A 16,404-nucleotide genomic window follows, 5' to 3' on the forward strand; every position below is an offset into this window, starting at 1 on the left:
CCGGACATGGCCCAGGCGGGCGGTGCAGGTGAGGGCGGGCGCCGGGAGGGCAGGGCCGGCGGCCGGGAGGGAGGGACCCGCGCGGCTCCAGGAGGGGCGGCCGGCCCAGGTGAGCCCCTCGCGCAGGTAGGCGGAGGTTCCAGAAGGGCGACAGGAGATAGCGGTGAGGCCCGACCCCTGCGGATGAAGAGAGGGCTCCGCGGTCCCTGCGTCCTTCCTGCATCCCCGGTCACCTCGTGGGACACCGCGTTCCCCTCTCCTTTGCCCCGCTGGAAAGGGCCAAGTCTGCGGCGTCCCTGTCCAGTCCGGTTGTTGGGGAGATATCAACCCCCGCCCCCCGCCTCTAGTCCCTGGGCAGACCCGGGGGTGGGGCCCTAAAAGGATGTCCCGCGGCCACCGCTCCATCCCACGCCCCCCAACGCAAACCAGGACGCCTCCCCTAGTCCTGCTGCTGGAGCTATTCAGGACGCGACATCCCTCCCCCAGCCCCCGCCTCCAGCTCAGTCAGAAGACCCAGATTCCTTCTTGGGAAGGAGGGGTGCCCCGCACCGCGCGGCGCACGGGTTAGTGAACCGTCCAGCTTCCCCCTCCGTCCCCCCGCCCCATCACAACCCTGGGAGGCCAAGTCTGAGGTGCGGCAGATCGGAAGATGGAGCCTTTCCTTGGGTTCCGTGTGCTCATCCTTCCACCAGGCTCCCACAGTGTAGCCCGCGATTTGAGGGAGTGGGCGTTAGTCATTCGTTCATTCATCCATCCAGGCGTTGGTTTCATTCACCAACATCTGCTTGGTGGGTGCCAGGCCCTGAGCTGGGCGCGGGGGATCTAGAGGTGGAACAGACTCAGTTCTTGTTTGTCCATTCGAGGGTCCCCTAGTGCCTGGGGAGGCCCGTCAGAGGAAGCCAGTGGCCACAGGGCCAGCCATACAGTGGAGGCAGCAAACCTGTACTCAGCAGTGCCGGCTTGTTAAGACTGGCGCGTGTGAGTCTACCACGAACTCACACCCAACTTGTGATGTTGGCAGGTCTGATGCCATCTCCCCGGGGACCGGCGTGAACCCCATCCCTCCACACACCCATCCACACTCGGCAGGCTGAATGTAAAGCCATCTCCTGCTCACCAAAGCTTCCTAGGGACCGCTCTCCCTGTCCCTGAGCTGCCCTGTGTGATTTAGGTGCCTGAGAACATAGTCCGATTCCATCCCCAGAAGTCCTGCTGGGGTGAGGTTGGTAATGTGAGACATAGCAAGTCTGGAGCACATCTAAACACCACCTTTTTCACTTCCCTCCCTTTTCCCCTCCTGCGATGACACCATTGTGGCTGGAAAAGGTTCCTTCTTTCCCCCCACCTCCCACCCCCCACCCTCTGCAGTGCCTGAGTTCCTACCCACCCCTGCTTCTCCCTAAGGGTACATGGCGGGAGTGTGTCCCTGACCACCCCCCTGCTCTGTGAGTGTGTGCATGCAAGCACACACACCTTCCAGGTACTGCTTTTATAATAGTGAACAATTGCTGCTTCTACTGCATACCAGGCAATGTGTTAAACCCTTTTATGCACAATGACCCTGAAAGCTAACAAATGATACTTTGCCTATTTTAAAGATAAGAGAGAAGGAGCTCACTCAAGGTGGATGGAGAGGGTCTGGGCAGAGCTCAGATTCAGAGCTAGATCTGTTAACCTCTGAAGTTGTTTGCTTTATCACTACCCTGATATGGCTGGAGTCTCTGGGTTAACATGACTCCAGAGTTATACCATGTGGTCTAGTGAAAGGAATGCCCCTAGAGTTGTACAGTGCCCACCTCCAAGGTGGGTGATTCATTCCTCTCTAGAAGGTCCTAGGAAGACAGGCCTGAGAAGCTGCTTACAGAAGGTGAAAAAGAAAAAACCCTATGGCTCACTTCTACTCTGCATGCCATGAGTTCAAATCAGCTCCATGACAACTCACAATAACAAGCTCTGATATGTCACTGTCAGTCCTGGTGTGGTGATGTAGGATAAGCATTAGACTACTAACTGCAATATCAATGGTTTCAATCCACCAGCCACTCCTCCGAAACCCTGTACAATGTCGCTATGAGTCAGAACCAACAACAACAACAGCCACCTTAGCCTTGAGCTCTTCCGTCTCCAGGTTGAGTGTCAAGGAGAATTTGTTTCAGAGACAGGTGGAAACCAGCTCTGTTCTGAACGTTAATACCTCCTGGTGTGCTAACATGGTGTCTTTCTGCTGCAATTTGACACTTGACCCTTTCCCTCAGGGCAACACAGAGCCCCCTCCTCTGTGAATCAAACTGCCCAGGTTTCTATTCTGCATTCAGCTGTTACCCCAAGAGCTATTTGGGACTTATTACTCCAACAAGATTCTGGCTATTTTGCATGTTGCAAATGCATTTTCCTTTCTTTAGACTCCTAAACCTATTGAATTGAAACAGCATTCAGGAATGTATGTATGGGGAGTCATACAACCACAGCGCAAGCCCCACAGCGAAGTCTGCAGAGAAGAGATTGGTAGAATGAAAGAACCCTTGGGAATCAGAAGTTCAATTCCCTCTCTTTACAGATGGGAAAACTGAGGCCCAAGGAAGTAATGCAACCAGAGGAATTTTCAGACCTCTGTGCTGGGGTGTGACCCTAGAACAAAGGGAGGTAGAAGGCCAGGGTTAGAGTCTGTGGGACCTGAACCTTGAATTAGGGGTCTACTCCATAAGGTATCACTTTTAAGAACAGGTCAAGAAGACCAAGCAGTTAAGGGAAGAGCTAGTGACTTGGGCCCTAAGGTTAGCATGATACATGACTCCAGAGTTATACCATGGGGTCTAGTGAAAGGAACGCCCCCAGAGTAGTGCAGTGCCTGAGTAACCAGACATAGTGTCCATTGTGTCAGACAGGAGCTAAAGGGAGGAGGCAGTAAAAGAGCATCCATGTTGCTAGAAGAATCCAGGTACAAGAACAAACATAATTCCAGAAGGGATGAAACCCCCAGAGGTGGATCCCAAACGCATTATCACCAAGTCTCAATTTCTGGGGAGATTCCAGTCATAAGAATAGGAATTGTTTGAGTGTCCCCCTGTCCAGTGTTGAGGGAACAGATGAGGGAAGGAGAGCCCTTGGTCTTATCCTGGGGGTTAGCTCTCAATCAGGGAAGTGAAGGGGGCAAAAGAAGAGGAATGCCTAGCTTGGGGATGAAAGTAGAACAGGAGGAGAGGATTCAGAAACTCTGTTTAGGAAACAAATACTTTCCAGTAGTAGTTCTCAGGTGGCTCAGACAGTTTGCTTGTGTCTGTTAAACTCAAGGTTGTTGGTTCTAACCCACTCACCCTGCACTCCCTGGTGATGTGCTTCTGTAAAGATTATAGTCAACAAACAAACAAAACCCCCAAACTAACCAACCTATAAAACCCTATGGAGCTATTCTACCATGTAGCGCATGGAGTCAGCGTGAGTCAGAAGCAACTTGATGGCAGTAGGGGGGGTTTTAACTTATAGTAGAGAGCTACTCATTGGGGCAGGCCCCGAGTGCTGTCCAGACGGAGGAGGAGGCCAGTGAGTGGTTTGAACACTGAAGACTGAGTCTGTTCCAGAGATGGCAGAATACAGATGGCAGAGATACAGCCTAGCAGAATGGCAGCAAAGGGCAGGCAGGCTCAGGGGTGGGCAGTTACTGCGTGAACAAAGGCGGGGAGGTTGGAATCGGACAAGTGTGTGGAAGTGTTTTGGGGCTGCTTCTGTTGAGTGGGATGGGATGGGGTGGGCAGGAGGTGTCCAAGAGTAGAAAAATCTGTCTGCTGGGCTGAAAGGTTCCTTGAGGAGTGTGGAGGGCTAACAGGAACCCTTGAGGCAGAAGTGACGTGGTAAGATCCGGGTGTTTCGACATATCTTTCTGGCTGCTACTTGCAGGCTTCTGCAAGGTTGGAGGGAGACCAGCCTGGCTGAACTGCCCTTTGTTGGGAAGGGTTTATTCTGGTTCCTGCCAGGCACGCTGCCCCTCCCTCTATATCTCCCCGTGGACCTCCCTTTGTAGCCTAAGCAGGCTGGTAGGGTGTCTGCCAGTCCCAGGGCAGTGCCAGAAAGAGGCCCTGGGGTCCTCAGGCTGGGGCAGGAACAATGCCATCAGCCAGGAGAGTTTGGAACCTCTCAGGTTGGGGCAAGAATGTCTGGAGAGACTGGATGGGGGCCATAGGGCTGGGCCTTCCGGGCCGGAGGAACCAGTTTATTCTGCTTCCAGGTGTTGGCTTCTGCTCCATGGGAGGAGCTGGTGGCTGGAGTGTGTCCCAGGAATTGGAGTCCGTAAAATACTAGTCGCACAATGTTAAAGCCAGAGGGCATGCTTCCGGATCCTGCTGTTCAAATGCCTGGTTAACAAGGGGACACAGAGACCTGGGGAAGACTTAGCGTTTGCTCAAGGTCACAGAATTAAGTGCTAGTAGAGACAGGTTCTGTGTGATGAGACATTGACCAGGTCCTGCTTTATGTAGCTCATTCTAGACAACCCACTGCCCTCTCTGGGCCTCAGTTTCCCTATCTGTAAAAGGGGAAGGAGAAGGGAAGTATTGGGACGTCAGAAGTAACTTTAAATCTCTCTCCAGCTCTGACATTTAACATTGGTCATGTTGTTGTTAAGTGATGTCGAGTTGTTTCCGACTCATAACGCTGTATAGAGTTTCTGAGGAATGGCTGGGTGAGTTTGAACTGCTGACCTACAGGTTCAAACCATCCTTGCAGTCCAGTACATTATCCCACAGCATCGAACTAGGACTCCAGCACTGGTCATGGGACCAGCCAATGAAAGGAAGAGATAGAGGTTTGGACCTCAGAACTGCAGTCATAGCTCCTGGAGTTGTGCAGTGTACCACGTGAGCAACCAGACATGGCTTCCCGAGTCCATGGCTTTCAGAGTCAACGTTTGGAGCTTGCTCTGCTGAGTCAGGCTTCTTTTCATCCTGGGGCCTCTGGAGGTGGCCTGTGTCCTCTCACCATCCCAAAGCCAGCTCCATGATTCTCAGGGGTAAACAATAGTGGTCTGGGAAAGGGACCAGCTCTGGGGTTCTCAGAATGTTGGGGAGCTACTAGGGGATTTGAGGCATAATTCTGAGAAACTCCCAGGTCTAGGATACAAGGACCACTGAGCTTTGTATCTTGGGGAGGATGCTCAGGTTCTGCAAGGAGAATGCAAAACCACCTTCTTAGGTTCCTAACAGGAAGACTAGGGGCCTGACCAAACACTAGTGTCCATACTCAAAGCTGTCCAAAAGCTGTGTTTCCAGGCAGCTTTCGTGGCTGTCCTTGCAGTTGGGGACAGCTGTGGAGTTACTTGCCCGAGGTGGGACTTTTTGTTGCTGTGATACAGTTGTATGAGCCAAGCATGTGACCAGAGTCCCTGCTCCCCTTCTGGAAGTCCTGTGATGTGGCCTCGATTTGGAGCACAGATCATGAGAAAATGGCTAGAAGCCACTTCCTGGGCCCACATCTGGGTTAGATTGACCAGAAGGTGTGTCTGGTGGAGGAGACTTGAAGACCTCTCAACCCAACCTGTTAGTTATGCAGTTTGGGAAACTGAGGCCCAGGGACATTCCTGGATCCTTCTCTGAAGTCTGGTGTCATTTCCTCTTCAAGGACAGAGACTGTACAACCTCCCAAAGGCCAGTGAGGTTGTGGGGATTGGAAACTTCCTGGTAGGACCCAGCTGCCTCCCAGGAATTCTCTGGGATTCCAGGCTTGGGAGAGGGAGGGACAGGGTCAGAGTTTAGTATTCTGGGAGGTTTGGCTTAATGGGAACAATCTGGCTCTTAAAAAAAAAATTTTTTAAATAGCCACTTTCAATATGCCTTCCTATCCACTTGCTCACCAGCATCTCTTTGAAGTAGGGCTAAGATTATTCCCACTTTATGAGTGAGAATGGAGACCCAGAAAAGTAAAGTATTTGGTTTTACCTTCAGAGTTAAGGTACCTAAAGTTATAAGTAGAACTGAAATTAGAAATTAGGGCTCTTCTACTCTTGGATTCAGCATTCCTTTGAATTAAGCTATGTCATGAAGTAGATTCTCAGACCAGGTTCTGTTCTGTATCGTTCTACACAGCTATGTAACCCATTCCTCTCTCTGGGCCTCAATTTCCTACTCAGCAAAAGGGGAAGGAGAAAGGAAAAGGTGGGCGCTCAGAAGTGTTTGTAACTTCCTCTTCAGTTCTGATGAGGAGCTGTTGTTTTGTTTTGTTTTGTTTTTTCTGGCTTTACTGCGATGAGGGGCGTCTCATATCTGTTTCCACATATTCTCCTAGAAAGATGTTTGAGAGCTGGGGAGCTATGGAGGGCTGAGGACTTGGATCTGAAGAGCATGGGTCTCCTGAGGGTGGAGCCTCCACATATGTACCAGGAGCCCCAAGGAAGGGGGTTTGTTGTTAAGTGCCTTCAAGTCTGTTCCAACTCATAGCGACCCTGTATAGGGTTTCCAAGGAGCAGCTATAGAGCTTGAACCACAGACCTTGCAGTTCAAACTGACCTTGCAGTCCAGCGCATTAACCCACAGCACCAAGCCAGTGGATATAGTTACTATCAGTCAGGTTCCCCCAGGGTGGGGGTGGGAGAAGAGAGAATGCATGACAAATGAGTTTGGAAATCCAAAGAGATCTGAACTCCCCACCCACTCCTTTAAATCTCTTTCTACACCCTCTTTTTAAGTTCTTGTTTTCTAAAGAGAAAGAAAATGCTAATTGTACCCCCTTTCGCCAGTCATCCAATGGGAGCCTTCTGTGAGTCACTGTGGAGGTAAATGCCACCTCCAGGGCCCCACGTCTGCCTGCGGAGGCCTGCACAGCTGTGTGGCCACCGCCTTCCCCTCCTGGGGGTATGTGTGTTTGTGTGTGGAGGGTGGTTGGAGGCTGGGAGCCAGGTCCCAGCCCTGAGCTGCCTGTCTCCTTCAGGCTCCCCTGAATGCTACTATTTGAGATGCCAGTGGCTGGGGATGGAACTTGAATGAATGTGGTCAGAGCTTAGTTTGAGGCTGGAGTTGGGGTGCAGTATGTGGTATACTGAGGCTTGGTCTGTGCCAGCTTGGGCACAATGTGGGGTAAATTCAGGACTCCAGGAACCAGGTTGGGATTGCATCTGCCTCTGTAGACTCAGGTTCTTGGGTGTCAAGCTGTCATTTCCGGGGTTCTCAGCCAAGTTCTTCTGGGTTGGGGGCTGATGAACTGTATGGGGAGTGATTACAAACCTCATCTTCATTCTCCGAGGGCCATCGGCTCATGGACAAAGCTGGGCAGGGGAGGCCAGACCGGAGCTGCTCCCCCTCCAGACCATTCTGGAGGGGAAGTAACCGTCTGTTAGCCCAGGGATGCCAAACAAGGGTTGAAGGCAAAAATAGTAACGCTCTGGGCTCTGGCTGGGAGGGGCTGGGTTCTGGTGGATGTGAGCGGCCTCTGCTCTCAGCCTCCTGCTTCTGACGCCTTGTTTGCTTGGCTCTCGGTATTTGCAGAGCACGTCACGTCCTGCACTCCTGACCTCCTAGGGACGAGCTGAGGTGTGCAGAATATGGGTCTGTGAAGGCCCGAGCTGGCAGCATGAACATTTCCAACTCAACTTCCTGAGCATGTGTGGCCACTCCACTCATACACCTTTGGCTTTTTCTGGATTATTCCTGATGGGCCTAGGTCAGATTTCCTATACCCGCCCCCACCAGCCACTGTCTCCTCCCTGGTGTCTTCACTCCCACCCCCACCCCACCCCCAATACCACCATAGGCAAGTCTCAACTGAGCAACTCTGGAATCATCCCTGGTGGTAAAAAGAGCTATTTTCAGCCTTTGCCTTACTGCCCAGTGGGAGGGGTAGTATTTATCCTGCGTTTGTTGCTTTTCGGTCCCTTCTTGTGATGTACAATCTAGAGCACCGGGAAGAGCATCATCTAGTTCCGCATCTGGGGTCCTGCCCCCGTGATTCGGCACAAACAGCCCGATGCCCGATCCTTGCTCAATAGCAAATCTGAGAGAGGCAGTTGGTAGGACCCACCCACGTGGGGTCTCACTTGTCCTTGTTGGGCGTGAGGCTGTCCTATTCTGCTTGCTACAGACTTTGATGTTTGATGGCAGTCTTTGGGGCCATTTACTTTACTTCAGCTGGCTGTCTCAATGAGGTAGTCTTTGGAGGAGTCCCCAGTCTCTGATTTGGTGCCTGGATCTTGAGTCTTTCCTCTCTTCTTCAGGCATTGGGGTCCAGGGATGATTGGAAGGAGGGTCTGACTTCCTGCAGGTGCTGTCCTGTCTTCTGGGCTGCCCCACTGGCCTCCCCCAGCCCCTGCTGTCCTCTTGGGAGCCTGCAGGGGGCAGACTTGTCAGTGGTAAAGCAGCAGGCACTATGGGAACCCCCTTACAGGGAGAATGCCTCATCCTTATGGAGTAAGAAGCTGGCGGGACAGAGTGGGGGACATCTGGGCCTTGAGAGAATTATTCCAAATAACTCACAACCGTTGGAAGGCTAATTGGCAGAGCAGATGAAAGTACAATAGATAGCCAAAGCTATTAATCACTAATTTTCTCCTAAATAGGTAATTAATGGGTATTTAAGTGGCATATTTATGAGATACCATCAGGTCTTCAAAAAGCACATCTTTTCCAAAGCAACTGGTTTGACCAACTGTGTCCTGCTTGGAGATCATGATGCCAGTCTCAGCTCCCTGAAAGCAAGGCAGTGTGTGTGGTGTGGTGGACATCAGCTTCTGAGGGTGGATTTTCTCATTTACAGACAGGGACCATAAGCCCTTCTCTACTGACTTTACTGGCTTATTGTAAAGATGATAGTAAGTGAAGGCCATGCAAATCCCTGCAAATTGTGTACAGTATCATCTAAATTTAGAGTGTTTTCTCTAAAACTCTCCTGCAGACATTTGATACAACCCTTCGATTATGCTCAGCACTATCTGTGGCCAGGGCAGGACTCAATCCAGCTAGACTCATTGCTTGGTTTATGGCTAGGCCAGTGGCTTGATTGAGAAACTGTCTGTTTCTGAATTCAGGGCTTGGTCCATGGCTGGGTTTGTAGCTTGACCTGTGGTCAGAATAGGGTTTGGTTTGAGACCAGAGTTGTGACTTGGTCTATGACTGAGTTTAGAGTTTTGTCTGTGGTTGAGGTCAAGGTGTGGACCATGACTAGTCTCAGGACCTCAATTGCTCTCTGGATAATTTTGCAGCCTGATCCCTTGAACTCAGTCCTGGACTGCCCCACTCATGGTCCAATGCCTGCTGCCCTTAGAAGCTGCCCAGGTTTGCAGATAAGTACCCCAGCAGACAGACTCCCCTGAAACAGCTGAGCATACAACCTCATCAATGGCGCAAACAACAATTTGGGAGATAGTTAGGACATGTTCCTATAGCAACCAAGTCCCAACCAGCTCTTGTTTCCTTCAGTGATGTCTTTTTCTAGAAGCAGCTTCTCCTGGTCTCTCATACCTCTTCGGATAGTCCCACAGTCCCTCCAAGACTAAGTATAGGCTGGCTGACTCAATTAGGTCCTCAAATTTATCCTGACCCTGAAAGGGGCCTGAGGACATGCTCTACAGAATACTTCCTGGAGAGGATTCTTCTGAAATCAACCTGGAGTGGTCCTACCCACCCTGAACACAACAAGAGCTCTCTCTATGCCCAGTCTTGAGTGAGGTGAGGTGGAGCCTGTAGATCTGACCAGGTCCCTGCCAGGGGGAACCACAGGGCAGCAGGTCTGGACCCAGCCCATGAAAGTACAGGACATTGCCTCAGGGACCTAGGGAGACTTCCAACTGAATCTGAAAATGAATGGGAATTGGGTGTGGGGTGAACCATCAGAATTTGTAGGAGCAAGAAGATCATGGTATGCGGGGTGGGGTGGGGGGTGCTTCCCATTGGTCACCTGCTACAGGAGCACAGGGACTGGTGGGAGGAGAGGCTGGGAGAAAACCAGTCCTGACCTTTAGTAGCTCACAGTTTGGGAGTGGACAAGACAAACACCAGGGAGCTGAGATGCCCATTGAGTGTGGTCAGGGGCAGCCCCTCCAGCCTTCTGAGAGCCCGTGGAGGAGGAGGGGATATCCTCCTCTTGGAAGAATCAACCAAAAACCTTGGAGGAAATTGTGATTTCGTCATTCCCTGTAACAAACCCATTCATTTAATTTTCACAGAAACCTATGATTCTCCCATTTTACAGAGCAGGGAACAGAAGCAGAGAGTGTTTAGTGCCGTTACCTGAGATCACCAGTTGGCAAGTGGCAGAGTTGGGATTCAAACCCAGCCCCAAGTGGAAGGGGGGAAGGTGTTTCCTGGCAGAGAGGAGGCAGGTTCATGGGGTCTGGAGGAACATCACCTAGACTCCATGAATCTCCTCACTCCGAGTGCTGTGTGTGGACCCCTGGGAGCCCAGATCAGAGCTGAGGAGCAGCGAGGTGTGACTGAATGTGTGTGTGAGGCTGTGTACACATTTCTATGAGGCTGTGTACACGTGTGGGTGTATGTGTGTGTATGTGTGTGAGGCTGTACGTGTGCTCCCGTGTGCACTGAGCTTCCACAGGAAGTCCAGAGGCCTGATTATTTCAGACCCAGCAGTGGTCAGATGTGATGCATGTGTGTGTGTGAGAGAGAGAGAGAAAAAAAAAGAGAGAGAGAGAGGATAAAAGGACAGTATAACTCTCTATTTTTTTCCTTCCTATCCTTTTGTTTCCTTCACCTCTTCTTTTCTTCCCTTCCTTCCCCTTTCTTTCAGACTCTCCTATCCCCTCCTCTCTCTTCCTTTCCCCTCTCCTCTTTTGAGACACAGTTTGCTCCAGCCCATCAGACATTGCCAAACCCTGGTTTCCCATACAGTCTCAGGCAGGACTGGGCACTGGAGCTGTGGCCACAGTCCTGGGCCACCAGGCCAGGCAGTGTGGGCAGCTGTGTGTGATCTATGAAACCCCATGGGGCCATGGCCAGCCCAGCACACTCCTGTGCCCCTTCCTTACCCTGAGGAGCAGCTCCTAACCTTTGAGGAGGAAGTGCTGGTTCCAGGCCCAGCTTCTCCTGAAAGCAGCTTAACTCTGACCCCTACGTTTCCCTCCCTCCCTCCCTATCCTTTCTCTTAGGGCTCAGCTCAGGTTCCCTCCTCCCAGGAAGAATCATGTAGCTGGAAGGTGTCTCACCTTCTCTGGGAGTCACCATTTATACCTGGCTTACGCCTGCCAGGCTCTGCTCAGAACCGAGAACCTGTTGGTGAATTCAGCTTGGGCCAGCCTGCTCCTTTGTGCCTGCTGTGCTCTCTGGGTAGTACAAGGCTGTGTCCTGAGACAGGTGCTCCCCAGGGCAGGGACTGTTCCAGTTCAGCTCTGTCCCTACACCCTCTTTCCAGTCACCATCTGGCCCACGGTCTGGCCCAGGAGAGCTGCCAGTACCTGCGCTCCTTGTTTTAAGGAGTCAGGCCTCTTCTTTCTGAAGTCTTTCCCTCAGACAGTGCTTCCTGAGTTCAGGGGAGACATCCCTCCAGGTGGGGACAGAGCACTCACAGCAGGCTGATGTCTGTCTGTCTCTCTGTCCTTGTGGTCCTGGGAGCCAGGCTTGAGGTGAGGGAAGTGGACACACGGAGCAGACGAACTCAGCCAGGACCCTCTGGCTGCACCCATCCTGGGAAGACCTTGAGCCTAAAGATGGTGGGGTAGATTGAGTCCTGACCCTAACAGGGGTCACCAAAGCCAGGCAAGAGTGGGCTTGACTCCCAACAACCTTTTCATGTAGGCCCAGTAAGCAGCCTTCCAGGGAGATCAGGACATTGTGATACATGAAAATAAATGTTTTCCTCTGGATTGCTGGGGAAGGACGGGCTGGGATATTTTCTTTTTACTTTTATCATGAATTAGGGTTTTAAATAAATGTGGCCTGCGATGAGATAGAGGGAGGGTTTGATGGGGGAGGTAAAGTGGGCCCTGGGGAGCTCCGAACCTTGGGGAGGGCACTAAGCAACTGCCTGGAATTCCCCTAGGTGGGTGTGGGGACTGTCTGAGCCTGGCCTGGATACTGATCTTGTGGGTGACAAGGGCCACCATGTCCTGGGTGATAGCCCTAGGTAGGACACATGGGGACCCAAACCTACTTTATTGGGTTGTTCTGACGCATAGTGACCCTATAGGACTGAGAGGAACTGCTGTGGACACTGTCAATCTTCATGGGAGCAGCCAGTCTCATCTTTACCCTTCAGAGTGGCTGGTGAATTTGAACCACCGACCTTGTAGTTAGCAACCCTACACTTAACCCACCCTGCCCCGTGTTCCTGGACACTTGAGCAGATGATATTCTTTCATTCTCCTGACGGTGAGGTGAGCCAAGTGAGACTCAGGAGCTCTGGTAGCGTAATAGGTTATGAATGGGGCTGTTAACTGCAAGATCAGCAGTTCGAACTCCTGGTGTGGCGTTGTAGGATCAACACTGGACTTCAGACCACAAAATAGGCCATTGAAACCCACCAGCTGCTCCTCAGAAAACTCATACAGGGTCACTATGAGATGGAAACAACTCAACAGCATTTAACAACAACCATAGTTGGTTCCATGGGAGAAAGATGAGGTTTTCTGCTCCCATAAAGATTTACAACCTTGGAAGCCCTATACAGGATTGTTATGAGTTGGAACTGACTGGATGGCACAGAACCACCACCACCACCAAAGCGAGGCTCAGAGACTTTAATTTGCTTTAGGCCGCAGTACTGAATTCAGGTTTGTGTCCCTCCAAAGCCTGCGCTCTAACCTCTGTGCTAGATTTTCACCCATGGCTGGGAGCGCATTCGTGTGTATGGTGTATGGTGGTGGATGCAAATAGGTAATGTGTTAGCTGCTAAATAAAAGGTTGGAGGTTGTAGTCCACCTACAGGTACCTCAGAAGAAAGGCCTGGTGATCTGCCTTGGAGAAACCAGACATCTAAAACTCCAGGGAGCACAGTTTTGCTCTAACACTCATAGTTGATTTTTACAGCAATTGGTGTACAGGTATGTGTGTGAGAGACAGACCACCAACCAGCTGCCATGAAGACATGTCAGTTCTGTGCGTGTGCAGAGTAGAACTGTGCTCCCTAGGGTTTTTATGGCTGTGACCTTTTGGGGTTTGATTAGGATTTCTCTTCTGAGGTACCTCTAGGTGGGTTTGAATAGTCAGCCTTTTAGTTAACAGCTCAGGGATACACACACACACACACACTCTCTCTCTCTCTCTCTCACTATTTGTATATATTATATATGTATATAGTTCTGTAGGATAAACACTCCACAGGAGAAAAATGAGGCTTTCTGCTCCTGCAAAGATGTACTGCTTTAGAAACCTTATACAGGGTCGCTATGAGTCAGAACCGACTAGACAGCATACAACAACAATAATACATAAGGTAGAGTGCATGTGGGCCTGGGTCTTAAGAACGGAGAGTGGTGGGGTGGAGAGGCTTTCACTCTCCAAGGAGTGTAAACACACAGACAAGGAACAGATGCTCCTCTAAGTAGACACAACTCTACACAGGAATGTAAACACATCTTAGATTCTCTCACAGAGATACTTCCATACCCAGGCGCTAATTTGTAGACCTGGTGGACAGATGGTTCTAGAATAGGGCAGCTGAGTCCCCAGGACTGGGGCCCCAGGAAGAGCTACTGGCCCCTTGCCCAGCTAGCCAGCAGCAGGTGGGAGATTACTATTGGTCAAGACAACAGATGATGGAGCGAGGAGTGATCTGAGCTCTGAGCTCTGCTGCATTTAATTTTTATCCAGAGTAGCATGGTGGAATATTCCTGAACATAAACTCTGGAGTCAAATGGATCTGGGTTCAAATCCTACTTCCACTGCTCATCAGCTTTATGGCCTATAACGTTGCCTTTCTTTCTTTAGCTGTAAAATGGGGATTCCTTACACCTACTCCACAGGGGTTGATTAGGATTACTCTAAGTAGTGTCTGTGAAGTGGTTAGCAGAGTAGCTGGCACATTATAAGGTGGGGCTTCAAAGAGTTCGTGGTAAAAATTAATTATCTTTTCATTTCATTTTTCACAAGGTTTTAGTAAAAAAAACACCTTTTGGTTGTGAATTGAGTGAAAGTTTACAGAGCAGATCGTCAGTTTTACATTGAACAAAGCAGACATTTGGTTTCATCTTGGTTGCAATCCCTTCGGTGTATCATCACGTGTCCCACTTCCTCCCCGTATTTCCTGTTTCCATTCCTCCTTCTTTCCCAACCCTTCTGAACTTTGTCCTAGGGTAAATGCTGCCCTTTTGATCCTGAATGGTAAATTGTCATGTTGTTGTCCCCCCAATATACCTATCTATTGCTTGGCTGAAATTTGAGCCATAGGGGTGAATTCAGTTCCAGACCTGTTTTTACCCATGGGTGATAGTATCGGGTTCCAGCAGTCTCTGTATGACCAGTAAGCCTGGCCTTTTTAATGAGTTTGAGTTTGGGTCCACATTTTTTCCTACTCTTTCCAGGACGTTTTAATGTGATCCCTTTCAGTCAGTTGGTAGTGGCAGCATCTAGTTCTGATCTCAGGGTCATGGAGACGGAGGTTCACGTGATCCATTATTTCATTGGATTCATTGATTCCAGGCACCTTCAGTTTTTACCACTCTTCTTTCTGCTAGACAGTGAGACCAATGGTTGCATTTTAGATGAGCTTTTAAAAAAAGTTTTTATTGTGAATTGTGTGATGATAGCTTATATGGGGGAACATCGGTTTTACACTCATTGTTTTAGATGACCTTTTAAGATCCCAGTCAGCACTCACTAACATAGGTTATAGAACACTGTTGTTATGGTTTATGTTATATCAGTTGACCGTGGTGTCCCCTGAGACTGTTGCCCTGAGCCCTCAGGTCCAGTAACTCATTCCCTCAAGGTGTTTGATAATGTCTCAGAAATTTCATCATTTTGCCCACTGTATGCTCTGGTAGCGTAGTGGTTACGAGTCGGGCTGCAAACCTCAGGGTCAGCAGTTCGAAACTACCAGTTGCTCCATGGGAGAAAGATGAGGCTTTCTGCTCCTGTAAAGATTTATAGCCTTGGAAACCCTGTACAGTGTCGCTATGGGTCAGAACCGATTCCACAGCACACAGCCACAACAATGCTCATGGATATGTTTGCAGCAAAGGCAAATACCCAAACATCCTCTGTCAAACCTTTGTATGTTTGGGGGTATATTCCCATTTTCCCAGTGTATCTATCCATGTATTTACCTGTATTGTTGGTTAAGTGTTGTTGAGTTGGTTCAGACTCATAAAAACCCTGTATAGAGTTTCCAAAGAGTGGCTGGTGGGTTTGAACTGCCGACCTTGTGGTTAGCAGTTCAGTTGTATCCCACAGCACCCTGGCAGGACTCTGTTGTTGCAGGGCTGTTTTAGGAACGTTCTGAAGCCCCCTTGTGGGTATGCAGAAGTTCATTTTTTGTCTAGTCACTCGATTGTGAAATAGATCTCCCTTCTCCATGTGAGGCCTTGGACTGGACAGAAAATGCCGACCTGAGCCTGCCTCCAGGTTCTCCGACTCTTATGCCCTTTTGCACAGAGGACTTTCTCACCTTCTTTGAACTGCAGGGGGTTGACAAGGTGGGAGAGAGGGCATGTTGCAGAGAAGAGTAAAGCCCACCCGTTCCCAGCTGGTATCCATGACATGCCATACTCTACTTGGTCTGCCTCCATTTCCTCTTCCACCTCATCTTAATACCTGTCTCCCCTTGATTTCTGGGCTCAGCCTCGTGGGCTTCTTTCTGCCCCTGGGCATACCAACTTCATACCCATCTTTGCCCTTGCTGTTCCTTCTGTCAGGAATGCTTTTATCCACGTACCCTTCCCCTTCCACCCCACACACGTGTCTGCATGAGCTTGAATGTGCACCACACACACACTTCCCATACACACTCCTCACTTCCCCCACTTGGATGTCCATTCACAAGCACACGAACTCACTTCACCCCTTCCATGGGCACATACACCCCTTAAACCCAGCATAGAATGCATACACACATCACACCCATCCCCCCCACCCCATTTCACACACACACGTACAGTATAATACCACACACATGCTTATACAACGCATGTGCGCGCTCATGCACACATCCTATATGGACACATATGCGCTTGCGCGGTTGTCTTTATTATCGGTCAAGCCTTGGTTCACTTGATTCCTTTACAGACAGGCCCTCCCCTTAGAAGCAGACCCCTCTGGAGACACTCTCTCACTCGCTGTATTCTCTCTTTGAAGTGTGACCTTTGTCGTTTGCTAGCATATCGGCATGCTGGGGGACGAGATGAAGGGCGCATCATCCCTCCAGGAGTCACGTGACCATCGCATCGCCATTCTAACGTCTGCACCTCTACAGACTCTTTTTAATACAAGGATATGATTGTATCATCCAGTTATATCCTTCGAAGGGTAGGGCAGAGAACTT

At 50.3% G+C, this 16,404-nt stretch overlaps 1 protein-coding gene across 1 annotated transcript in view; it reads left to right on the forward strand.

Moving 5' to 3' along the window:
- The first annotated feature begins 2 nt into the window (after positions 1–2).
- The window catches only part of PITPNM3 (PITPNM family member 3), a 113,999-nt gene continuing 97,597 nt past the window's right edge, over positions 3–16,404 (forward strand). The window contains exon 1 of the mRNA XM_006863292.1: positions 3–28. Coding sequence (XP_006863354.1) covers positions 7–28 — 22 coding nt within the window. The 5' untranslated portion in view covers positions 3–6. The remainder of the gene's footprint in view (positions 29–16,404) is intronic.

This window comes from Chrysochloris asiatica, unplaced genomic scaffold (genome assembly GCF_000296735.1).
Source record: "Chrysochloris asiatica unplaced genomic scaffold, ChrAsi1.0 scaffold00054, whole genome shotgun sequence".
NCBI classification, from domain to species: Eukaryota; Metazoa; Chordata; class Mammalia; order Afrosoricida; family Chrysochloridae; genus Chrysochloris; species Chrysochloris asiatica.